The 24856-nt window shown below is 58.0% G+C and overlaps 1 protein-coding gene across 1 annotated transcript in view; it reads right to left on the bottom strand.

Moving 5' to 3' along the window:
* Positions 1-19579, bottom strand: part of LOC119954820 (C-type lectin domain family 10 member A-like) — a 101689-nt gene extending 82110 nt beyond the window's left edge. Inside the window, exons 1-2 of the mRNA XM_038780362.1 lie at positions 19388-19579; positions 2282-2535 (exon numbers count right to left, since the gene is read on the bottom strand). Of these exons, the coding sequence (XP_038636290.1) occupies positions 2282-2294 (13 nt within the window). The 5' untranslated portion in view covers positions 2295-2535; positions 19388-19579. The remainder of the gene's footprint in view (positions 1-2281; positions 2536-19387) is intronic.
* Between the last annotated feature and the right edge of the window lie 5277 nt (positions 19580-24856).

Here is a 24856-nt window from a genome sequence, read left to right as displayed (position 1 = left end):
ACCCCCCCCTCCCCAAAACCCCGGGATCCCCACCCCCCCTCCCCAAAACCCCGAGAATCCCCACCCCCCTCCCCAACCACTCCCGTGACCCCCCCCTCCCCAAAACCCGGGAATCCCCACCCCTCCCCCAAAACCCNCCGGGAATCCTCAGCCCCCCTCCCAAAACCCCGGGAACACCACCCCCCTCCCCAAAACCCGGGATCCTCACCCCCCTCCCCAAAACCCCAGGAATCCCCCCTCCCCAAAAACCCGGGAATCCCCACCCCCCCTCACCAAAACCCCGGGAATCCCCCCTCCCCAAAACACCGGGAATCCCCCTCCCCAAAACCCCGGGAATCCCCCTTCCCAAAACCCCGGGAATCCCCACTCACCTCCACAAAACCCCGGGAATCCCCCCCCCCCTCCCCAAAACCCCGGGAATCCCCACCCCCTCCCCAAAACCCGAGAATCCCCACCCCCCCTCCCCAAACCCCCGGGAATCCCCACCCCCCTCCCCAAAACCCCGTGAATCCCCCCTCCCCAAAACCCGGGAATCCCCCCCCAAAACCCCGGGAATCCTCACCCCCCCCCCAAAACCACGGGAATCCCTCCCTCCCCAAAACCCCGGGAATTCTCACCCCCCCCCTAAAACCACGGTAATCCCCACCCCCCTCCCCAAAACTCCGGGAATCCCCAGCCCCCCTCCCCAAAACCCCGGAAATCCCCCCCTCCCCAAAACCCCGGGATTCCCCACCCCCCCTCCCCAAAACCCCGGGAATCCCCACCCCCCTCCCCAAAACCCCAGGAATCCCCCCTCCCCAAAAACCCGGGAATCCCCACCCCCCCTCACCAAAACCCCGGGAATCCCCCCTCCCCAAAACACCGGGAATCCCCCCTCCCCAAAACCCCGGGAATCCCCCTCCCCAAAACCCCGGGAATCCCCACTCACCCTCCACAAAACCCCGGGAATTCTCACCCCCCCTCCCCAAAACCCCGGGAATCCCCACCCCCCGTCCCCAAAGCCCTGGGAATCCCCACCCCCCCGTCCCCAAAACCCCGGGAATCCCCACCCACCCTCCCCAAAACCCCGGGAATCCTCACCCCCCCCTCCCCAAAACCCCGGGAACACCACCCCCCCTCCCCAAAACCCCGGGAATCCTCACCCCCCCCTCCCCAAAACCCCGGGAATCCCCACCCCCCCTCCCCAAAACCCCGGGAACACCACCCCCCCTCCTCAAAACCCCGGGAATCCTCACCCCCCCTCCCCAAAACCCCGGGAACACCACCCCCCCTCCCCAAAACCCCGGGAATCCCCACCCACCCTCCCCAAAACCCCGGGAATCCTCACCCCCCCTCCCCAAAACCCCGGGAACACCATCCCCCCTCCCCAAAACCCCGGGAATCCTCACCCCCCCCTCCCCAAAACCCCGGGAATCCCCACCCCCCCTCCCCAAAACCCCGGGAACACCACCCCCCCTCCCCAAAACCCCGGGAATCCTCACCCCCACTCCCCAAAACCCCGGGAATCCCCACCCCCCCTCCCCAAAACCCCGGAAATCCCCCCTCCCCAAAACCCCGGGAATCCCTCCTCCCCAAAACCCCGGGAATCCCCACCCCCCTTCCCAATCGTGGAATCCCTAATTCTCCGCCCACTCATTGTGGAATCCCTCATTCTCCGCCCACTCATTGTGGAATCTCTCATTCTCCGCCCAGTCATTGTGGAATCCCTCATTCCCCGCCCACTCATTGTGGAATCCCTCATTCTCCGCCCACTCATTGTGGAATCCCTCATTCTCCGCCCACTCATTGTGGAATCCCTCATTCTCCGCCCACTCATTGTGGAATCCCTCATTCTCTGCCCACTCATTGTGGAATCCCTCATTCTCCGCCCACTCATTGTGGAATCCCTCATTCTCCGCCCACTCATTGTGGAATCCCTCATTCTCCGCCCACTCATTGTGGAATCCCTCATTCTCCGCCCACTCATTGTGGAATCTCTCATTCTCCGCCCAGTCATTGTGGAATCCCTCATTCCCCGCCCACTCATTGTGGAATCCCTCATTCTCCGCCCACTCATTGTGGAATCCCTCATTCTCCGCCCACTCATTGTGGAATCCCTCATTCTCCGCCCACTCATTGTGGAATCCCTCATTCTCTGCCCACTCATTGTGGAATCCCTCATTCTCCGCCCACTCATTGTGGAATCCCTCATTCTCCGCCCACTCATTGTGGAATCCCTCATTCTCCGCCCACTCATTGTGGAATCCCTCCCTCACTCCTATCCCGGGACCCTATTTGTTACCTAAGATGGTCATGATGCCAGTTCTCTCAGAGAGCGGGTGAGTTCCCGCTCTGTACAGATCGTTCCAGCCGCAGCCTGAGTCAGTAACTGCACTGACACTCAGAGAGCTCCCAGCCACCAACACCAGGCCTCTGTTATTGGCCTCAGGACCCTTGGGAACCCAGTGTGATTGGTCAAGCAGGTAAAGCCGTAACACAATGACGTCAGAACGAGGCTGGCATCGTATATCACTGATTTCTTCAAACGTGGCAAATCTGCAACAAAAAACACATTCACAGGGTTAGATACAGAGTAAAGCTCCCTCTACACTGTCCCCATCAAACACTCCCAGGACAGGTACAGCACGGGGTTAGATACAGAGTAAAGCTCCCTCTACACTGTCCCCATCAAACACTCCCAGGACAGGTACAGCACAGGGTTTGATACAGAGTAAAGCTCTCTCTACACTGTCCCCATCAAACACTCCCAGGACAGGTACAGCACGGGGTTAGATACAGAGTAAAGGTCACTCTCTACACTGTCCCCATCAAACACTCCCAGGACAGGTACAGCAGGGAGTTAGATACAGAGTAATGCTCTCTCTACACTGTCCCCATCAAACACTCCCAGGACAGGTACAGCACGGGGTTAGATACAGAGTAAAGCTCCCTCTACACTGTCCCCATCAAACACTCCCACCACAGGTACAACACGGGGTTAGATACAGAGTAAAGCTTCCTCTGCACTGTCCCCATCAAACACTCCCAGGACAGGTACAGCACGGGGTTAGATACAGAGTAAAGCTCCCTCTACACTGACCCCATCAAACACTCCCAGGACAGGTACAGCACGGGGTTAGATACAGAGTAAAGCTCCCTCTACACTGTCCCCATCAATCACTCCCAGGACAGGTACAGCACGGGGTTAGATACAGAGTAAAGCTCCCTCTACACTGTCCCCATCAATCACTCCCAGGACAGGTACAGCACGGGGTTAGATACAGAGTAAAGCTCCCTCTGCACTGTCCCCATCAAACACTCCCAGGACAGGTACAACACGGGGTTAGATACAGAGTAAAGCTCCCTCTACACTGTCCCCATCAATCACTCCCAGGACAGGGTACAGCACGGGGTTAGATACAGAGTAAAGCTCCCTCTGCACTGTCCCCATCAAACACTCCCAGGACAGGTACAACACGGGGTTAGATACAGAGTAAAGCTCCCTCTGCACTGTCCCCATCAATCACTCCCAGGACAGGTACAACACGGGGTTAGATACAGAGTAAAGCTCCCTCTACACTGTCCCCATCAATCACTCCCAGGACAGGTACAGCACGGGGTTAGATACAGGGTTGTCGTCTTGTTTACACTGGGGTAACACTGATTAAGTATACATCAAATGTGGGCGTTGGTTCAATCTGAGATTTATTGAACTCTTGTAACGAAGCACACAGCTGCCTGGGGTTGACCCTCTACTCCTCTAAGTAAACTAACTCTAACTATCTAGACCAGGCTAGCTCTGATCCACGTGTCGGAGGTGTTGAATGATTTGTACACCCTGACTGTCACTACAGTTGTCACCAATAGAAAGAGGCGGAGTGCTGATGCCTCGTGTGTTTTATTGGTGGAAGCCCCACTCTGGCGTCCCGTCTTGTGATTGGTTGTGTTCTGTTCTGTATGTTGATTGGCTCACCTGGGTGTCTCACTGCCTGCTCTTACCTCATGATGTGCATGGGTGTTTATTATGACATACCCACTTTTTAAAAAAAATTTATCGGCTGCTTCAAGCAGCAACGACATATTTACAAGAGTAACTATATCGGTGAGTGGATGGATATGTATATGTAAGGTGTCTAGCGTGCAGAAACATAATATCATATATACAAGGAACTATTTATGTCCAGTCATTGAGGCTGTCGATGGATTCTTGTGGACCATCTGAGAGGTGGAGGGGGGGAATGATGGTGGCTTGACCGTTTGGCACACAGCCAGGTTGTTGGCCTCATGGAGCGAGGTGTCCGGATCAGGCAGAATGACATCTGGGAAAGTGAGGTCCGGTGGTGGGCGGGCAAGTTTGCGTAGTGCCCTTCTGAAGCGCCTTACAATAGATCCATCAGCCATGCAAATCACAAAGGACCTGGGAGCAGCCTGTCAAACAGCAACAGCTGGAGTTGACCAGCCTCCACCAGGCAGCTAGATGCGCACAGCGTCCTTCGGAGAGAGCACCGGCAGATCCAGAGCGTTCGCAACATATGTGATCTTTTGCCGGGTTCTGACCTGCAGCATCTTTTGCAGCACTGGAAGGTGATCCAGGTCAGGTACATGATTGGCCGGAACAGTCGTCCGCAGGTCACGATTCAGAAGGAGTTGTGCCGGAGACAGACCGTTGGACAGAGGGGTTGCCCTGTACGCCAGGAGAGCGAGATTGAAGTCGGAAGCTGAGTCCGCAGCCTTACAGAGCATCTGCTTCACGACGCGGACCCCTTTTTCGACCTTCCCATTAGATTGTGGGTAATGCGGGCTCGAGGTGATGTGCTGGAACTGGTATTGCTTTGTGAACTTCGACCATTCTTGACTGTAGAAACAGGGACCATTGTCGCTCATAACCGTGAGCGGGATACCATGCCTGGTGAGCGGGATACCATGCCTGGCGAGCGGGATACCATGCCTGGTGAGCGGGATACCATGCCTGGCGAGCGGGATACCATGCCTGGCGAGCGGGATACCATGCCTGGTGAGCGGGATACCATGCCTGGTGAGCGGGATACCATGCCTGGTGAGCGGGATACCATGCCTGGCGAGCGGGATACCATGCCTGGCGAGCGGGATACCATGCCTGGTGAATGCCTCCTTGCCTTTATGACAGTCCTGGATGTTCAGTCGGACAGTTTCACTACCTCCGGGCAACTGGAGAAGTAATCAATTATCAGGACGTAGTCACGCCCTTTGGCATGAAAAAGGTCCACTCCAACTTTAGACCACGGAGAGGTCACGATCGCATGCTGGTGGAGCGTCTCTTTGGGCTGAGCCAGCTGGAAATGCTGGCAGGTCACACAATTGAGGACCATGTTTGAGATGTCCTCATTGATGCCTGGCCAATAGACAGCCTGCCGGGCCCTCCGCCTGCCCTTCTCAATGCCGAGGTCTCCCTCGTGTATCTGCGTGAGCACCAATCTCTGGAGGCTGTGCGGAATGACGATGCCATCCAATTTCAGAAGGATCCCCTCAACAACAGATAGGTCATCCTTTACATTATAGTATTGGGGGCATTGGCCTTTCTGCCAGCCATTTGTGAGGTGATGGATGAGCCGCTGCAGCAGAGGGTCCTTGGCGGTCTTTTCTCGAATGATGACGAGTGGTTCGGCGGATGACGGGAGGGTGCTGGCACACAGTTCCACCTGGGCCTCGATGTCGTGTGTGAAGTCTACCTGCTCACAGGGCGAGGGGTGGCACGGGACAGGGCATCCGCGATGATCAGCTCCTTCCCAGGTGTGTAAACCAGTTCGCAATCATACCTGCGGAGTCGAAGGAGAATGCGCTGGAGCCTGGGCGTCATGTCATTTAAGTCCTTGTGTATAATGTGCACTAGGGGGTCTGTGGTCCGTCTCTACGGTAAAGGTCGGGAGACCATAGACATAATCGTGGAATTTCACGATGCCCGTGAGAAGGCCCAGGCATTCTTTCTCGATTTGAGCATAGCGTTGCTCGGTGGGGGGGGTCATGGCCCTGGACGCGTAGGCCACTGGAGCCCAGGACATGGTGTCGTCCTTCTGCAGGAGCACCGCCCCAATGCCGTCCTGGCTGGCGTCTGTGGAGATCTTGGTCTCCTTTGCTGGGTCAAAGAAGGCTAGAACAGGAGCGGTGGTTAGCTTCGCTTTCAACTCCAGCCTCTCTGATTGATGTGTGGGCAGCCACTGGAAAGTGGTGGACTTCGTCCAGCTGTATCTGCCAGAAGTCCCGCGATGCATCCAGCTTTGTAAAGAATATGGCCTGCACCATCTCACTCGTCAGCTCCTCCCGCTTCGGGATCGGGTAGTGTTCCTTCATAATGTTGCAGTTCAGATCCTTGGGATCGATACAAATGCGGTTCCCCAGAGGGCTTCTTGACACAGACCATCGAGCTGACCCAGTCAGTTGGTTCCGTCACCTTGGATATTATTCCCTGATCCTGGAGCTCCTGCAGCTGTGCCTTCAGACGGGCTCCGGCACCCGGCGTGGTGCATGGATGCCAGGGCGTGGCATCAGGCCTGAGCTGAATATTATATAGCGGTCAGGCAGCGTACCCATCCCAGTGAACACATCCGGAGCTCCTCAATGTCAGCCTGAAGAGTGCTGTTGGCTGAGGACATGCACACGCTGGACGAGATGGAGTAGCTTGCATGCTCAGGCACCCAGCAGAGAAGCCTTGCCGGGCTTGACCATCTCAAACCGCAAAGTGGCCTTGATGCCCTTGTTGGATACCTGCAGGTGACAGACCCTAACGCAGAGATGGCATTGCCATTGTAGTCGAGCAGCTGGCAGGCCGGAGGAAGAATGGTGGGCTGCCTCTGGATGCCAGCCTGCTTTGGAGATTAGGTTGGCCGAAGCACCGCTGTCCAGTTTGAACCGGATGCTACAATGGTTGACCTGTACTACGGAACGCCACACGTCCGCAGAATCCACATAGAGGATGGGTGTGTGTGTTGCTGAGTGTGAGGAGGCCTTGCCATGCACGGTGATGATGCCCACTCGAGACAGGGACTCCGGGCTGTCGTCCTCTGGATCGGTGACGGGATCAGGTTCCAAATCCAGCAGCCCCGTGCTGCACGCTTCGCTGGCGTCTGCGTTGGAACTGATATCGCTGGTCCGCTGTCGGAGGTGCAGATCTGCACAAAGCCGTATAATGGCCAGGCTTCTCACAGTTGAGACATCGCCTGCCTCTCACAGGGCATTGCCGCTTTAAATGGGCGTGCCACAGTTGGGGCACGTCATCCCGTCAACGTCGTCACGCTCGGCGCATCGACGTGCCTGCGCAGTGCGGTCAGCCGCGGCTCAAACCTGCGCAGTGCGGTCAGCCGCGGCTCAAACCTGCGCAGTGCGGTCAGCCGCGGCTCAAACCTGCGCAGTGCGGTCAGCCGCGGCTCAAACCTGCGCAGTGCGGTCAGCCGCGGCTCAAACCTGCGCAGTGCGGTCAGCCGCGGCTCAAACCTGCGCAGTGTAGTATTCGGCTGCTTCGTTTTCCCGACCGTGGTGCGCATGCGTGGGACCCCTGGAAAAGCGGGTGGATTGGCCGCCTTCATCGATGCTCAGGCCCCCATTCGGGCGATGGCCTTTACACTCTCAGCCCCCATTCGGGCGATGGCCTTTACACTCTCAGCCCCCATTCGGGCGATGGCTACACTCTCAGCCCCCATTCGGGCGATGGCCTTTACACTCTCAGCCCCCATTCGGGCGATGGCTACACCCTCAGCCCCCATTCGGGCGATGGCCTTTACACTCAGCCCCCATTCGGGCGATGGCCTTTACACTCTCAGCCCCCATTCGGGCGATGGCCTTTACACTCTCAGCCCCCATTCGGGCGATGGCTACACCCTCAGCCCCCATTCGGGCGATGGCCTTTACACTCTCAGCCCCCATTCGGGCGATGGCTACACTCTCAGCCCCCATTCGGGCAATGGCTACACTCTCAGCCCCCATTCGGGCGATGGCCTTTACACTCTCAGCCCCCATTCGGGCGATGGCTACACTCTCAGCCCCCATTCGGGCGATGGCCTTTACACTCTCAGCCCCCATTCGGGCGATGGCCTTTCCACTCTCAGCCCCCATTCGGGCGATGGCTACACTCTCAGCCCCCATTCGGGCGATGGCCTTTACACTCTCAGCCCCCATTCGGGCGATGGCCTTTACACTCTCAGCCCCCATTCGGGCGATGGCCTTTACACTCTCAGCCCCCATTCGGGCGATGGCTACACTCTCAGCCCCCATTCGGGCGATGGCCTTTACACTCTCAGCCCCCATTCGGGCGATGGCTACACTCTCAGCCCCCATTCGGGCGATGGCCTTTCCACTCTCAGCCCCCATTCGGGCGATGGCTACACTCTCAGCCCCCATTCGGGCGATGGCTACACTCTCAGCCCCCATTCGGGCGATGGCTACACTCTCAGCCCCCATTCGGGCGATGGCCTTTACACTCTCAGCCCCCCATTCGGGCGATGGCTACACTCTCAGCGCCCATTCGGGCGATGGCCTTTACACTCTCAGCCCCCATTCGGGCGATGGCCTTTACACTCTCAGCCCCCATTCGGGCGATGGCTACACCCTCAGCCCCCATTCGGGCGATGGCCTTTACACTCTCAGCCCCCATTCGGGCGATGGCTACACTCTCAGCCCCCATTCGGGCAATGGCTACACTCTCAGCCCCCATTCGGGCGATGGCCTTTACACTCTCAGCCCCCATTCGGGCGATGGCTACACTCTCAGCCCCCATTCGGGCGATGGCCTTTACACTCTCAGCCCCCATTCGGGCGATGGCCTTTCCACTCTCAGCCCCCATTCGGGCGATGGCTACACTCTCAGCCCCCATTCGGGCGATGGCCTTTACACTCTCAGCCCCCATTCGGGCGATGGCCTTTACACTCTCAGCCCCCATTCGGGCGATGGCCTTTACACTCTCAGCCCCCATTCGGGCGATGGCTACACTCTCAGCCCCCATTCGGGCGATGGCCTTTACACTCTCAGCCCCCATTCGGGCGATGGCTACACTCTCAGCCCCCATTCGGGCGATGGCTACACTCTCAGCCCCCATTCGGGCGATGGCTACACTCTCAGCCCCCATTCGGGCAAAGGCCTTTACACTCTCAGCCCCCATTCGGGCGATGGCCTTTCCACTCTCAGCCCCCATTCGGGCGATGGCTACACTCTCAGCCCCCATTCGGGCGATGGCTACACTCTCAGCCCCCATTCGGGCGATGGCTACACTCTCAGCCCCCATTCGGGCGATGGCCTTTACACTCTCAGCCCCCATTCGGGCGATGGCTACACTCTCAGCCCCCATTCGGGCGATGGCCTTTACACTCTCAGCCCCCATTCGGGCCAATGGCCTTTACACTCTCAGCCCCCATTCGGGCGATGGCCTTTACACTCTCAGCCCCCATTCGGGCGATGGCCTTTACACTCTCAGCCCCCATTCGGGCGATGGCCTTTACACCCTCAGCCCCCATTCGGGCGATGGCCTTTACACTCTCAGCCCCCATTCGGGCGATGGCCTTTACACTCTCAGCCCCCATTCGGGCGATGGCTACACTCTCAGCCCCCATTCGGGCGATGGCCTTTACACTCTCAGCCCCCATTCGGGCGAAGGCCTTTACACTCTCAGCCCCCATTCGGGCGATGGCCTTTACACTCTCAGCCCCCATTCGGGCGATGGCCTTTCCACTCTCAGCCCCCATTCGGGCGAAGGCCTTTACACTCTCAGCCCCCATTCGGGCGATGGCCTTTACACTCTCAGCCCCCATTCGGGCGATGGCCTTTACACTCTCAGCCCCCATTCGGGCGATGGCCTTTACACCCTCAGCCCCCATTCGGGCGATGGCCTTTACACTCTCAGCCCCCATTCGGGCGATGGCCTTTACACTCTCAGCCCCCATTCGGGCGATGGCTACACTCTCAGCCCCCATTCGGGCGATGGCCTTTACACTCTCAGCCCCCATTCGGGCGAAGGCCTTTACACTCTCAGCCCCCATTCGGGCGATGGCCTTTACACTCTCAGCCCCCATTCGGGCGATGGCCTTTCCACTCTCAGCCCCCATTCGGGCGAAGGCCTTTACACTCTCAGCCCCCATTCGGGCGAAGGCCTTTACACTCTCAGCCCCCATTCGGGCGATGGCCTTTACACTCTCAGCCCCCATTCGGGCGATGGCCTTTCCACTCTCAGCCCCCATTCGGGCAATGGCCTTTACACTCTCAGCCCCCATTCGGGCGAAGGCCTTTACACTCTCAGCCCCCATTCGGGCGATGGCCTTTACACTCTCAGCCCCCATTCGGGCGATGGCCTTTACACTCTCAGCCCCCATTCGGGCGATGGCCTTTACACTCTCAGCCCCATTCGGGTGAAGGCCTTTACACTCTCAGCCCCCATTCGGGCGATGGCCTTTCCACTCTCAGCCCCCATTCGGGCGATGGCTACACTCTCAGCCCCCATTCGGGCGATGGCTACACTCTCAGCCCCCATTCGGGTGAAGGCCTTTCCACTCTCAGCCCCCATTCGGGCGATGGCTACACTCTCAGCCCCCATTCGGGTGAAGGCCTTTCCACTCTCAGCCCCCATTCGGGCGATGGCCTTTACATTCTCAGCCCCCATTCGGGCGATGGCCTTTACACCCTCAGCCCCCATTCGGGCGATGGCCTTTACACTCTCAGCCCCCATTCGGGCGATGGCCTTTACACTCTCAGCCCCCATTCGGGCGATGGCCTTTACACTCTCAGCCCCCATTCGGGCGAAGGCCTTTCCACTCTCAGCCCCAATTCGGGCGATGGCCTTTACACTCTCAGCCCCCATTCGGGCGATCGCCTTTACACTCTCAGCCCCCATTCGGGCGATGGCCTTTACACTCTCAGCCCCCATTCGGGCGATGGCCTTTACACTCTCAGCCCCCATTCGGGCGATGGCTACACTCTCAGCCCCCATTCGGGCGATGGCCTTTACACTCTCAGCCCCCATTCGGGCGATGGCCTTTACACTCTCAGCCCCCATTCGGGCGATGGCCTTTACACTCTCAGCCCCCATTCGGGCGATGGCTACACTCTCAGCCCCCATTCGGGCGATGGCTACACTCTCAGCCCCCATTCGGGCGATGGCCTTTACACTCTCAGCCCCCATTCGGGCGATGGCCTTTACACTCTCAGCCCTCATTCGGGCGATGGCTACACTCTCAGCCCCCATTCGGGCGATGGCTACACTCTCAGCCCCCATTCGGGCGATGGCTACACTCTCAGCCCCCATTCGGGCGATGGCTACACTCTCAGCCCCCATTCGGGCGATGGCCTTTACACTCTCAGCCCCCATTCGGGCAAAGGCCTTTACACTCTCAGCCCCCATTCGGGCGATAGCTACACTCTCAGCCCCCATTCGGGCGATGGCTACACTCTCAGCCCCCATTCGGGCGATGGCCTTTACACTCTCAGCCCCCATTCGGGCGATGGCCTTTACACTCTCAGCCCCCATTCGGGGCGATGGCCTTTCCACTCTCAGCCCCCATTCGGGCGATGGCTACACTCTCAGCCCCCATTCGGGCGATGGCCTTTACACTCTCAGCCCCCATTCGGGCGATGGCTACACTCTCAGCCCCCATTCGGGCGATTGGCTACACTCTCAGCCCCCATTCGGGTGAAGGCCTTTACACTCTCAGCCCCCATTCGGGCGATGGCCTTCCACTCTCAGCCCCCATTCGGGCGATGGCCTTTCCACTCTCAGCCCCCATTCGGGCGATGGCCTTTACACTCTCAGCCCCCATTCGGGCGATGGCCTTTACACTCTCAGCCCCCATTCGGGCGATGGCTACACTCTCAGCCCCCATTCGGGCGATGGCCTTTACACTCTCAGCCCCCATTCGGGCGATGGCTACACCCTCAGCCCCCATTCGGGCGATGGCCTTTACACTCTCAGCCCCCATTCGGGCGATGGCTACACTCTCAGCCCCCATTCGGGCAATGGCTACACTCTCAGCCCCCATTCGGGCGATGGCCTTTACACTCTCAGCCCCCATTCGGGCGATGGCTACACTCTCAGCCCCCATTCGGGCGATGGCCTTTACACTCTCAGCCCCCATTCGGGCGATGGCCTTTCCACTCTCAGCCCCCATTCGGGCGATGGCTACACTCTCAGCCCCCATTCGGGCGATGGCCTTTACACTCTCAGCCCCCATTCGGGCGATGGCCTTTACACTCTCAGCCCCCATTCGGGCGATGGCCTTTACCCTCTCAGCCCCCATTCGGGCGATGGCTACACTCTCAGCCCCCATTCGGGCGATGGCCTTTACACTCTCAGCCCCCATTCGGGCGATGGCTACACTCTCAGCCCCCATTCGGGCGATGGCCTTTCCACTCTCAGCCCCCATTCGGGCGATGGCTACACTCTCAGCCCCCATTCGGGCGATGGCTACACTCTCAGCCCCCATTCGGGCGATGGCTACACTCTCAGCCCCCATTCGGGCGATGGCCTTTACACTCTCAGCCCCCATTCGGGCGATGGCTACACTCTCAGCCCCCATTCGGGCGATGGCCTTTACACTCTCAGCCCCCATTCGGGCGATGGCCTTTACACTCTCAGCCCCCATTCGGGCGATGGCCTTTACACTCTCAGCCCCCATTCGGGCGATGGCCTTTACACGCTCAGCCCCCATTCGGGCGATGGCCTTTACACCCTCAGCCCCCATTCGGGCGATGGCCTTTACACTCTCAGCCCCCATTCGGGCGATGGCCTTTACACTCTCAGCCCGACATTCGGGCGATGGCTACACTCTCAGCCCCCATTCGGGCGATGGCCTTTACACTCTCAGCCCCCATTCGGGCGAAGGCCTTTACACTCTCAGCCCCCATTCGGGCGATGGCCTTTACACTCTCAGCCCCCATTCGGGCGATGGCCTTTCCACTCTCAGCCCCCATTCGGGCGAAGGCCTTTACACTCTCAGCCCCCATTCGGGCGATGGCCTTTACACTCTCAGCCCCCATTCGGGCGATGGCCTTTACACTCTCAGCCCCCATTCGGGCGATGGCCTTTACACCCTCAGCCCCCATTCGGGCGATGGCCTTTACACTCTCAGCCCCCATTCGGGCGATGGCCTTTACACTCTCAGCCCCCATTCGGGCGATGGCTACACTCTCAGCCCCCATTCGGGCGATGGCCTTTACACTCTCAGCCCCCATTCGGGCGATGGCCTTTCCACTCTCAGCCCCCATTCGGGCGATGGCCTTTACACTCTCAGCCCCCATTCGGGCGAAGGCCTTTACACTCTCAGCCCCCATTCGGGCGATGGCCTTTACACTCTCAGCCCCCATTCGGGCGATGGCCTTTCCACTCTCAGCCCCCATTCGGGCGAAGGCCTTTACACTCTCAGCCCCCATTCGGGCGAAGGCCTTTACACTCTCAGCCCCCATTCGGGCGATGGCCTTTACACTCTCAGCCCCCATTCGGGCGATGGCCTTTCCACTCTCAGCCCCCATTCGGGCGATGGCCTTTACACTCTCAGCCCCCATTCGGGCGAAGGCCTTTACACTCTCAGCCCCCATTCGGGCGATGGCCTTTACACTCTCAGCCCCCATTCGGGCGATGGCCTTTACACTCTCAGCCCCCATTCGGGCGATGGCCTTTACACTCTCAGCCCCCATTCGGGCGAAGGCCTTTACACTCTCAGCCCCCATTCGGGCGATGGCCTTTCCACTCTCAGCCCCCATTCGGGCGATGGCTACACTCTCAGCCCCCATTCGGGCGATGGCTACACTCTCAGCCCCCATTCGGGTGAAGGCCTTTCCACTCTCAGCCCCCATTCGGGCGATGGCTACACTCTCAGCCCCCATTCGGGTGAAGGCCTTTCCACTCTCAGCCCCCATTCGGGCGATGGCCTTTACATTCTCAGCCCCCATTCGGGCGATGGCCTTTACACCCTCAGCCCCCATTCGGGCGATGGCCTTTACACTCTCAGCCCCCATTCGGGCGATGGCCTTTACACTCTCAGCCCCCATTCGGGCGATGGCCTTTACACTCTCAGCCCCCATTCGGGCGAAGGCCTTTCCACTCTCAGCCCCAATTCGGGCGATGGCCTTTACACTCTCAGCCCCCATTCGGGCGATGGCCTTTACACTCTCAGCCCCCATTCGGGCGATGGCCTTTACACTCTCAGCCCCCATTCGGGCGATGGCCTTTACACTCTCAGCCCCCATTCGGGCGATGGCTACACTCTCAGCCCCCATTCGGGCGATGGCCTTTACACTCTCAGCCCCCATTCGGGCGATGGCCTTTACACTCTCAGCCCCCATTCGGGCGATGGCCTTTACACTCTCAGCCCCCATTCGGGCGATGGCTACACTCTCAGCCCCCATTCGGGCGATGGCTACACTCTCAGCCCCCATTCGGGCGATGGCCTTTACACTCTCAGCCCCCATTCGGGCGATGGCCTTTACACTCTCAGCCCCCATTCGGGCGATGGCTACACTCTCAGCCCCCATTCGGGCGATGGCTACACTCTCAGCCCCCATTCGGGCGATGGCTACACTCTCAGCCCCCATTCGGGCGATGGCTACACTCTCAGCCCCCATTCGGGCGATGGCCTTTACACTCTCAGCCCCCATTCGGGCGAAGGCCTTTACACTCTCAGCCCCCATTCGGGCGATAGCTACACTCTCAGCCCCCATTCGGGCGATGGCTACACTCTCAGCCCCCATTCGGGCGATGGCCTTTACACTCTCAGCCCCCATTCGGGCGATGGCCTTTACACTCTCAGCCCCCATTCGGGCGATGGCCTTTCCACTCTCAGCCCCCATTCGGGCGATGGCTACACTCTCAGCCCCCATTCGGGCGATGGCCTTTACACTCTCAGCCCCCATTCGGGCGATGGCTACACTCTCAGCCCCCATTCGGGCGATGGCTACACTCTCAGCCCCCATTCGGGTGAAGGCCTTTACACTCTCAGCCCCCATTCGGGCGATGGCCTTTCCACTCTCAGCCCCCATTCGGGCGATGGCCTTTCCACTCTCAGCCCCCATTCGGGCGATGGCCTTTACACTCTCAGCCCCCATTCGGGCGATGGCCTTTACACTCTCAGCCCCCATTCGGGCGATGGCCTTTACACTCTCAGCCCCCATTCGGTCGATGGCTACACTCTCAGCCCCCATTCGGGCGAAGGCCTTTACACTCTCAGCCCCCATTCGGGCGATGGCCTTTACACTCTCAGCCCCCATTCGGGCGATGGCCTTTACACTCTCAGCCCCCATTCGGGCGATGGCCTTTACACTCTCAGCCGTGTGGGAGGTAGGTTGGTCCCTGTTCTGCCGACTTCAGGCGGGAAGAGCGACTTTTTGCCTGTTCATGGGCTTTGCACGTCTCGATGGCCACTGGCAGGGTCATATCTTTAGGAGCTCCTCCCGCAGGGCGTCGGGGTGGACCCCAAACACGATCTGATCCCTGATGAGGGAGTCAGCGGTGTCCCCGTAGTTGCAGGATTGCGCTAGAATGCACAGATGAGTGAGTACTGAACCGCACCTTGTCCGGGAGTCAGAATAGGGATCATATTCCCAGTATCTGGCTGGGTACAGCGTACCGAACCGCACCTTGTCCGTGAGTCAGAATAGTGATCATATTCCCAGTATCTGGCCGGGAACAGCGTACTGAACCGCACCTTGTCCGTGAGTCAGAATAGTGATCATATTCCCAGTAGGTGACCCATAGTCTGGCCGGGTACAGCGTACCGAACCGCACCTTGCTCTAAAACAGCGTGGTTTTGGCCCTGTTAAATTCTGCCCTGTGCTTGGCCCTGACCGCTCCAACATCCTGGTACAAGCGGATGGTGTGTCCTTCCCACTTGCAGGGCCCTGTGTTTTTCGCCCACCTCAGAATCCCCTCTTTATCCTGGAGTCTGTGGAGTCTCACTATCACTGCCCGTATTGGTCCCCTTAACTTGGGTCTCTGACGGAGCGGCCTGGTCAACCTCCAGGGGCTTGGCGAAGCACTCCTCACTGACCAGCTTACCGAGCATCGGTGCCAGGAACTCTGCGGGGGTTCCTCCCCTCCGTGCTGTCCGGCGTTCCGCAGGTTCTACCGACGGGGACCTGTTTTCTTGGTCATCGACCTTCCCTTTTAGTGCCACCTGGGTCGTGGCCAACCGTGGCCACCTCGGCTTCGAGTGAGGCAATCCATTCCTCCTCGGCTCCGAGTGAGGCAATCCATTCCTCCTTGGCTCCGAGCACGGCAATCCATTCCTCCTCGGCTCCGAGTGAGGCAATCCATTCCTCCTCGGCTCCGAGCACGGCAATCCATTCCTCCTCGGCTCCGAGCGAGGCAATCCATTCCTCCTCGGCTCCGAGCGAGGCAATCCATTCCTCCTCGGCTCCGAGCGAGGCAATCCATTCCTCCTCGGCTCCGAGCGAGGCAATCCATTCCTCCTCGGCTCCGAGCACGGCAATCCATTCCTCCTCGGCTCCGAGTGAGGCAATCCATTCCTCCTCGGCTCTGAGCACGGCAATCCATTCCTCCTCGGCTCCGAGCACGGCAATCCATTCCTCCTCGGCTCCGAGCGAGGCAATCCATTCCTCCTCGGCTCCGAGCGAGGCAATCCATTCCTCCTCGGCTCCGAGCGAGGCAATCCATTCTTCCTCGGCTCCGAGCGAGGCAATCCATTCCTCCTCGGCTCCGAGCGAGGCAATCCATTCCTCCTCGGCTCCGAGCGAGGCAATCCATTCCTCCTCGGCTCCGAGCACGGCAATCCATTCCTCCTCGGCTCCGAGCGAGGCAATCCATTCCTCCTGGGTCCGTGGCCAACCGTGGCCACCTCGGCTCCGAGCGAGGCAATCCATTCCTCCTCGGCTCCGAGCGAGGCAATCCATTCCTCCTGGGTCCGTGGCCAACCGTGGCCACCTCGGCTCCGAGCGAGGCAATCCATTCCTCCTCGGCTCCGAGCGAGGCAATCCATTCCTCCTGGGTCCGTGGCCAACCGTGGCCACCTCGGCTCCGAGCGAGGCAATCCATTCCTCCTCGGCTCCGAGCGAGGCAATCCATTTCTCCTGGGTCCGTGGCCAACCGTGGCCACCTCGGCTCCGAGCGAGGCAATCCATTCCTCCTGGGTCCGTGGCCAACCGTGGCCACCTCGGCTCCGAGCGAGGCAATCCATTCCTCCTCGGCTCCGAGCGAGGCAATCCATTCCTCATGGTCCGTGGCTGCCTTTTCTAGATTTTGCACCGTTGCCTCTTGCGCCCCCAGTCTCTGCTCTGTCTACTGCCTCCTTTATGGGGCCAACCATTGCTGATCTCACCACTGCCACGCGGTCCTCTTTCGCCACCTCTCTGTGTTTCTGGAGTTCCGTTGTGAGGAACTCAATCACCCTGGACGCGTGGGTCTCTCACAGGTTACAACACCGTGCTGAGATGGTGCTCTGCCACAATAGTTACTGTCGACTCAAACGGCGGCCTCTCCATCTGCTGTGATCTCACGAACCCGGAGAGTTAAATACATTCATACATTGAACAAGACATCGATCTACAATAGAATCAATCTCATCTCCCTCCCAATGTGGTATCACAGCGGTCGTTGGTGCGTTTGACCTCTCACTCTCTCCCTGTCTGGTCATCTCTGTAATAACCAGCAAGGGACATATAGTGTGGGGATGATAGTTTCCCCCTGGGGATGATAGTTTCTCCCTGGGGGTGATAGTTTCCCCCTGGGGATGATAGTTTCCCCCTGGGGGTGATAGTTTCCCCCTGGGGATGATAGTTTCCCCCTGGGGATGATAGTTTCCCCCTGGGGATGATAGTATCCCTCTGGGGATGATAGTTTCCCCTGGGGATGATAGTTTCCCCCTGGGGATGATAGTTTCCCCCTGGGGATGATAGTTTCCCCCTGGGGGTGATAGTTTCCCCCTGGGGGTGATAGTTTCCTCCTGGGGGTGATAGTTTCCCCCTGGGGATGATAGTTTCCCCCTGGGGATGATAGTTTCCCCCCTGGGGATGATAGTTTCCCCCTGGGGATGATAGTTTCTCCCTGGGGATGATAGTTTCCCCCTGGGGATGATAGTTTCTCCCTGGGGATGATAGTTTCCCCCTGGGGATGATAGTTTCCCCCTGGGGGTGATAGTTTCCTCCTGGGGATGATAGTTTCTCCTGGGGGTGATAGTTTCCCCCTGGGGGTGATAGTTTCCTCCTGGGGATGATAGTTTCCCCTGGGGATGATAGTTTCCCCCTGGGGATGATAGTTTCCCCCTGGGGGTGATAGTTTCCCCCTGGGGGTGATAGTTTCCCCCTGGGGATGATAGTTTCTCCTGGGGATGATAGTTTCTCCTGGGGATGATAGTTTCTCCTGGGGATGATAGTTTCCCCCTGGGGATGATAGTTTCTCCTGGGGATGATAGTTTCCCCCTGGGGATGATAGTTTCCCCCTGGGGATGATAGTTTCCCCCTGGGGATGATAGTTTCCCCCCTGGGGATGATAGTTTCCCCTGGGGATGATAGTTTCCCCCTGGGGATGATAGTTTCCCCCTGGGGATGATAGTTTCTCCTGGGGGTGATAGTTTCCCCCTGGGGATGATAGTTTCCCCTGGGGATGATAGTTTCTCCCTGGGGGTGATAGTTTCCCCCTGGGGATGATAGTTTCCCCCTGGGGATGATAGTTTCCCCTGGGGATGATAGTTTCCCCCTGGGGATGATAGTTTCTCCCTGGGGGTGATAGTTTCCCCCTGGGGGTGATAGTTTTCCCCTGGGGATGATAGTTTCCCCCTGGGGATGATAGTTTCCCCCTGGGGATGATAGTTTCCCTGGGGATGATAGTTTCCCCCTGGGGATGATAGTTTCCCCCTGGGGATGATAGTTTCTCCCTGGGGATGATAGTTTCCCCCTGGGGATGATAGTTTCCCCCTGGGGATGATAGTTTCCCCCTGGGGATGATAGTTTCTCCTGGAGATGATAGTTTCCCCCTGGAGATGATAGTTTCCCTGGGGATGATAGTTTCCCCCTGGGGATGATAGTTCCCCCCTGGGGATGATAGTTTCTCCTGGGGATGATAGTTTCCCCCTGGAGATGATAGTTTCCCCCTGGGGATGATAGTTTCCCCCTGGGGATGATAGTTTCCCCCTGGGGGTGATAGTTTCCCCCTGGGGGTGATAGTTTCCCCCTGGGGATGATAGTTTCCCCCTGGGGATGATAGTTTCCCCCTGGAGATGATAGTTTCCCCCTGGGGATGATAGTTTCTCCTGGGGATGATAGTTTCCCCCCTGGGGATGATAGTTTCCCCTGGGGATGATAGTTTCCCCCTGGGGATGATAGTTCCTTGTGGAGTACGAGGCTCCCCACTGTGGAACCGACTGACAGGAGAGAGAGATTACCCAATGGCCCTCGACCAGCACTTGTGTATATAACTGTTCTAAAATAAACGTTGTTTACTTTTACTTACTCTGGACTGCCCGAGCTTTACGGAAGTCTCCCTGTGTGCTACCTTCCGCAGTCGAATAGCTGAAACATAAACTGGATTTCCGAATGTTGATGTGGGATTTGTGCTCAGTGTTGCTGGGCTGGAAGTGGGTGTTTGCCAGGCCCCAGAATAAATGTCAGCAACAACAGACACCTCAACCTGCTGCCCTCCTCCCCTCTGAATTCCCCCCTCCCCGTCTCTCTCTTTCTCTCACTTGGTCCCCCTCCCTCAGTGTCTTTCTCGCTCTGCCTCTCTCTCACGTTGTCTCTCCCTCTCTCTCACTGGTTTCCTTTCTCCGTACCCCTCTTTCGTTGTCCCTCTCTCACGACGATTTCTGATGATGTCACCCTTCCCAGGATGCTCCCCCTTGTGGTCAAAATGACTCTACCTCTTTATTTTGCACTCTCTCCATCTTTGTCTCGCTCTCTTTCTGACCCTTGTCTCTCCGTCTCTTGTCTTTCTGTGCACTCCTCTCTCTCTCTCTCTCCCTCCCCCTCTCTCGTCATCCTGCGCTTCATCTCTTCCCTCTGGGTCCTCTCTCTATCTCTGTCTACAGCTCTTCACCCTTTATCTTTCCATCCCTCTTCTCCTTCGTGACTCCGTCTATCCCTCTTCTTCCACCTTCTCTCCATCTCTACACCGCTTCTCCCTCCTTCCCTCCACTTCTCTCTCTATCTCTTTCCTCCAACCTGTATCCATAGAATCATAGAATTCGCACAGAAGGAAGCCATTCGGCCCATAGAGTCTGCAGCGATATCTGAAGGACCACTCCAAAGAGTCCCACACCCCTGCCCTATCCCCGTAACCCCACCTTACCGTTGGAGATTTAGGGGAAATTTAACATGGCGAATAGAATGGAATAGAATAGAATCCCTAAAGTGTAGAAGGAGACCATTCGGCCCATTGAGTCTGCACCGACCCTCCGAAAGATACCCCACCTAGGCCCACACTCCACAGAGGCCCACTCCCTCACCCCATCCCCAGAACACCACCTAACCTTTAGACACTAAGGGCAATTTATCACGGCCAATCCACTGAACCTGCACATCTTTGGGCTGTGAAAGGAAACCGGAGCACCCGGAGGAAGCCCACGCAGACACTGGGAGAAAGGGCAAACTCTACAGAGACACCCAAGGCCGAAAATGAACCTGGGTTTCTGCTGCTGTGAAGCACCAATGCTGATCACTGCGCCACCATGCCTACCCCATCACTCTCAGTCCCTCCCTGGCTCTCCCCTCTCCTGCCTCTTCCCAATCGATATGTTTGAACCCCCCAATCATGGGGCAGTTCCTCGGTCGCTGGGGCGGTTCTTGGGACTTATTGTTTTGGGCTTCTCTGGCGCCGAAAGGTCTGTCCTTCCATAGAATGTATCGATCTGTGTTTAACTTGTGTCCATTGTATCTGGGGATCGCCCGGTATCGCCTCATTAGTATGTTAACTGGTTTCTTTTCACAGTGCTGTCTGGTTTCTGCAGCAGTCAAACCTGGTTTCTGCAGCCGTCCCAATATACAATCGCTTTGCAAGCTGCTTGCTTTACAACATGTCCATTTTCCCAGCATTCCTTGCAATCTTCCATTTTGTTTTTTTTAAAATAATTTTTATTGAAAGAGTTTTTCCATACAAACATTTACCCCTACTAATTTTTAAATTATTTACAACACAATCCCTCTAGGCAAATGTCCCTCCCTCGCCCGCCCTCTCGCGCGCACCAGTCCTCCCCCCCCCCCAGGCAACCTTAACAAACAAGGCAGCCTACAGTTTCAGACATGCGCAGCGAGCAGACTTGCCCGCGTTACAGTCGTGCATGTCCCCCCACGACCCTTGCTGCCCCCCCCCTCCCCTCCCCCCCCCCCCTCTCCCCCCCCCTCCCCTCCCTCCCCCCCCCCCCCCGGGTTGCTGCTGCCACGACCCCGAACGTCTATCTCTGATCTAAAAAGTCAAGGAAAGGTTGCCACCGCCTGGAGAATCCCTGTACCGACCCTCTCAGGGCAAATTTGATCCTTTCTAGCTGAATATAGCTAGCCATATCGTTAATCCAAGTTTCAACGCTTGGAGGCCTCGCGTCCTTCCATTGAATTAATATCCTTCGTTGAGCCACTAGGGACGCAAAGGCCAGTATTCCGGCCTCCCTAGCCTCCTGTACCCCCGGTTCTACCCCGACCCCAAAGATCGCAAGCCCCCATCCTGGTTTGACCCTGGACCCCACCACCTTCGACACCGTCCTTGCCACCCCCTTCCAGAACCCTTCCAGCACCGGACATGCCCAGAACATATGCACATGGTTCGCTGGGCTTCCCAGACATCTGACACACCTGTCCTCACCCCCAAAGAACCGGCTCATCCTTGTCCCCGTCATGTGAGCTCTATGCAGCACCTTAAATTGAATGAGGCTCAGTCTCGCACACGAGGAGGAAGAATTGACCTTCTCCAATGCATCCGCCCACGTCCCGTCTTCTATCTGCTCTCCCAGCTCCCCTTCCCACTTGGCTTTCAGCTCCTCCCCTGATGCTTCTTCCGCCTCCTGCATTATCTTGTAGATGTCTGATATCTTCCCCCCTCCGACCCAGACCCCCGAGAGCACCCTATCACTCGCCCCCTTACTGGGGAGCAGGGGAAACCCCTCCACCTGCCGCCTAGCAAATGCCTTCACTTGTAAATATCTGAACATGTTTCCCGGGGGGAGCTCAAACTTCTCCTCCAGCCCTCCCAGGCTCGCAAACCTCCCCTCTATAAACAGGTCCTTCAGCTGCCGTATGCCCACCCTGTACCAGCTCTGAAATCCCCCGTCGATGTTCCCCGGGATAAATCTATGGTTCCCTCTTATTGGCGCCGCCAACAGACCTCCCATTTCCCCCCTATGTCGCCTCCACTGCCCCCGTATCTTGAGGGTGGCCGCCACCACCGGGCTCGTGGTGTACCTCGTGGGGGGGAGCGGCCATGGTGCCGTTACTAGGGCCCCCAGGCTTGTGTTGCCACAGGACGCCCTCTCCATTCGTTTCCAAGCTGCCCCCTCCCCTTCCATCATCCACTTGCGCACCATTGACACATTTGCCGCCCAGTAGTACCCCGAGAGATTGGGCAGTGCCAGCCCTCCACTGTCCCTACTCCGCTCCAAAAAGACCCTCCTCACCCTTGGGGTGCCATGCGCCCACACGTAGCTCATGATGCTACTCGTCACCTTTTTGAAGAAGGCCCTAGGGAGGAAGATGGGCAAGCACTGAAATAAAAACAAGAACCTTGGGAGGACCGTCATTTTGATTGACTGCACCCTCCCCGCCAGCGACAACGGTACCATGTCCCACCTCTTAAATTCCTCCTCCATCTGTTCCACCAGCCTGGAAAAGTTCAACTTGTGGAGGGTCCCCCAGTTCCTTGCCACCTGCACCCCTAAGTACCTAAAGCTCTTTCCTGCTCGCTTGAAGGGGAGTCTCCCAATACCCTCTCCCTGGTCCCCCGGGTGTATCACAAAAACCTCGCTTTTGCCCAAATTTAGTTTGTACCCCGAAAAGTCCCCAAACTCTGCTAATAGTTCCATTATCTCCGGCATTCCCCCTTCTGGGTCTGCCACGTACAGCAGTAGATCATCCGCATACAACGATACTCGATGTTCCTCCCCTCCCCTAGTCAGTCCTCTCCACCCCCCTGAACCCCTCAGTGCCATCGCCAACGGTTCAATCGCCAGTGCGAAAAGTAGGGGGGATAGGGGACATCCCTGCCTGGTCCCTCGGTGGAGCCCGAAATACTCCGACCTCCTCCCGTTTGTCACTACACTCGCCGTCGGGGCCGAGTAGAGCAACTTCACCCACTTAATAAACCCTTCCCCAAACCCAAACCGTTCCAACGTCTCCCACAGGTACTCCCACTCCACCCTATCGAATGCCTTCTCCGCGTCCAGCGCTACCACTATCTCAGCCTCCCCCTCCACTGCCGGCATCATAATTACATTCAGCAATCTCCGCACGTTCGTGTTGAGCTGCCGCCCCTTCACGAACCCCGTCTGGTCCTCATGGATTACCCCTGGCACACAATCCTCTATTCTAGCTGCCAGGATCTTTGCCAGCAACTTGGCATCCACGTTCAGAAGCGAGATAGGCCTGTAGGACCCGCACTGCACGGGGTCTTTATCCCACTTCAATATCAGGGAGATCAGAGCCTGCGACATTGTCGGGGGCAGAACCCCCCCTCTCGCGCCTCATTAAAGGCTCGTACCAGTACCGGTCCCACCAAGTCCACATTTTTCTTATAGAATTCCACCGGGAACCCATCTGGCCCCGGCGCCTTCCCCGCTTGCATCTGACCTATTCCCTTGACTAGCTCCTCTAGCCCTATTGGCGCCCCCAGCCCTTCTACCAGCCCCTCCTGGACCCTTGGGAACCTCAATTTGTTTAGGAAGTCCTCCATTCCCCCTCTCCTCGTCGGCGGCTCAGACCGATACAACTCCTTGTAAAAATCCCTGAAGACCCCGTTCACTTCTTGCCCCTTCTGCACTACCTTCCCGCCCCTCTCCTTCACTCCCCCAATCTCCCTAGCCGCATCTCGTTTACGAAGCTGGTGTGCCAGCATCCTGCTCGCCTTTTCCCCATACTCATAGACCGCACCCTGTGCCCTTCTCCACTGCGTCTCTGCCTTCCTGGTGGTCAGCAGGTCGAACTTGACCTGCAGGCTGCGCCGTTCTCCCAGCAGCCCCTCCTCTGGTGCCTCCGCATATCTCCTATCCACTTCCAATAGCTCCCCCACCAGCCTCTCCCTCTCCTGCCTCTCCTTTCTTTCTCTGTGCGCCCTTATGGAGATCAGCTCTCCCCTGATCACTGCCTTCAGGGCCTCCCAGACCATCCCCACCTGCACCTCACCCGTGTCATTCAAGTCCAGATAGCTCTCAATGCTCTTCCGGACCCTTTTACACACCTCGTCGTCCGCTAACAGCCCCACATCCAGCCGCCACAGCGGGCGCTGGTCCCGCGCCTCCCCCATTTCCACATCCACCCAATGTGGTGCATGATCAGAGATCGCAATGGCCGAGTACTCAGCTTCCCGTACCCTCGGGATCAGCCCCCTGCTCAACACGAAGAAATCGATTCTGGAGTACACTCTATGGACGTGGGAGAAAAAGGAATACTCCCTCGCCCTCGGCCTACCAAACCTCCATGGGTCTACTCCTCCCATCTGCTCCATGTACCCCCTCAGCACTTCTGCCGCTGCCGGCCTCCTATTGGTCCTTGAGCTCGATCTGTCTAGCCCGGGGGCCAGCACTGTGTTAAAGTCCCCCCCCATGATCAAGCCCCCTGCCTCCAGTCCCGGAATGAGGCCCAATAGGCGCCTCATAAAACCCGCGTCATCCCAGTTCGGGGCATATACGTTGACCATCACCACTTTCTCCCCCTGCAGCTTACCCTTCACCATCACATACCTACCCTCCTTATCCGCCACCACCTCCTCCGCCACGAACGACAC

The sequence above is a fragment of the Scyliorhinus canicula genome, chromosome 20 (assembly GCF_902713615.1).
Source record: "Scyliorhinus canicula chromosome 20, sScyCan1.1, whole genome shotgun sequence".
Taxonomy (NCBI): Eukaryota; Metazoa; Chordata; class Chondrichthyes; order Carcharhiniformes; family Scyliorhinidae; genus Scyliorhinus; species Scyliorhinus canicula.
Note: the sequence above shows the minus strand (reverse complement) of the source record. Positions and strands in the feature narration are given on the sequence as shown.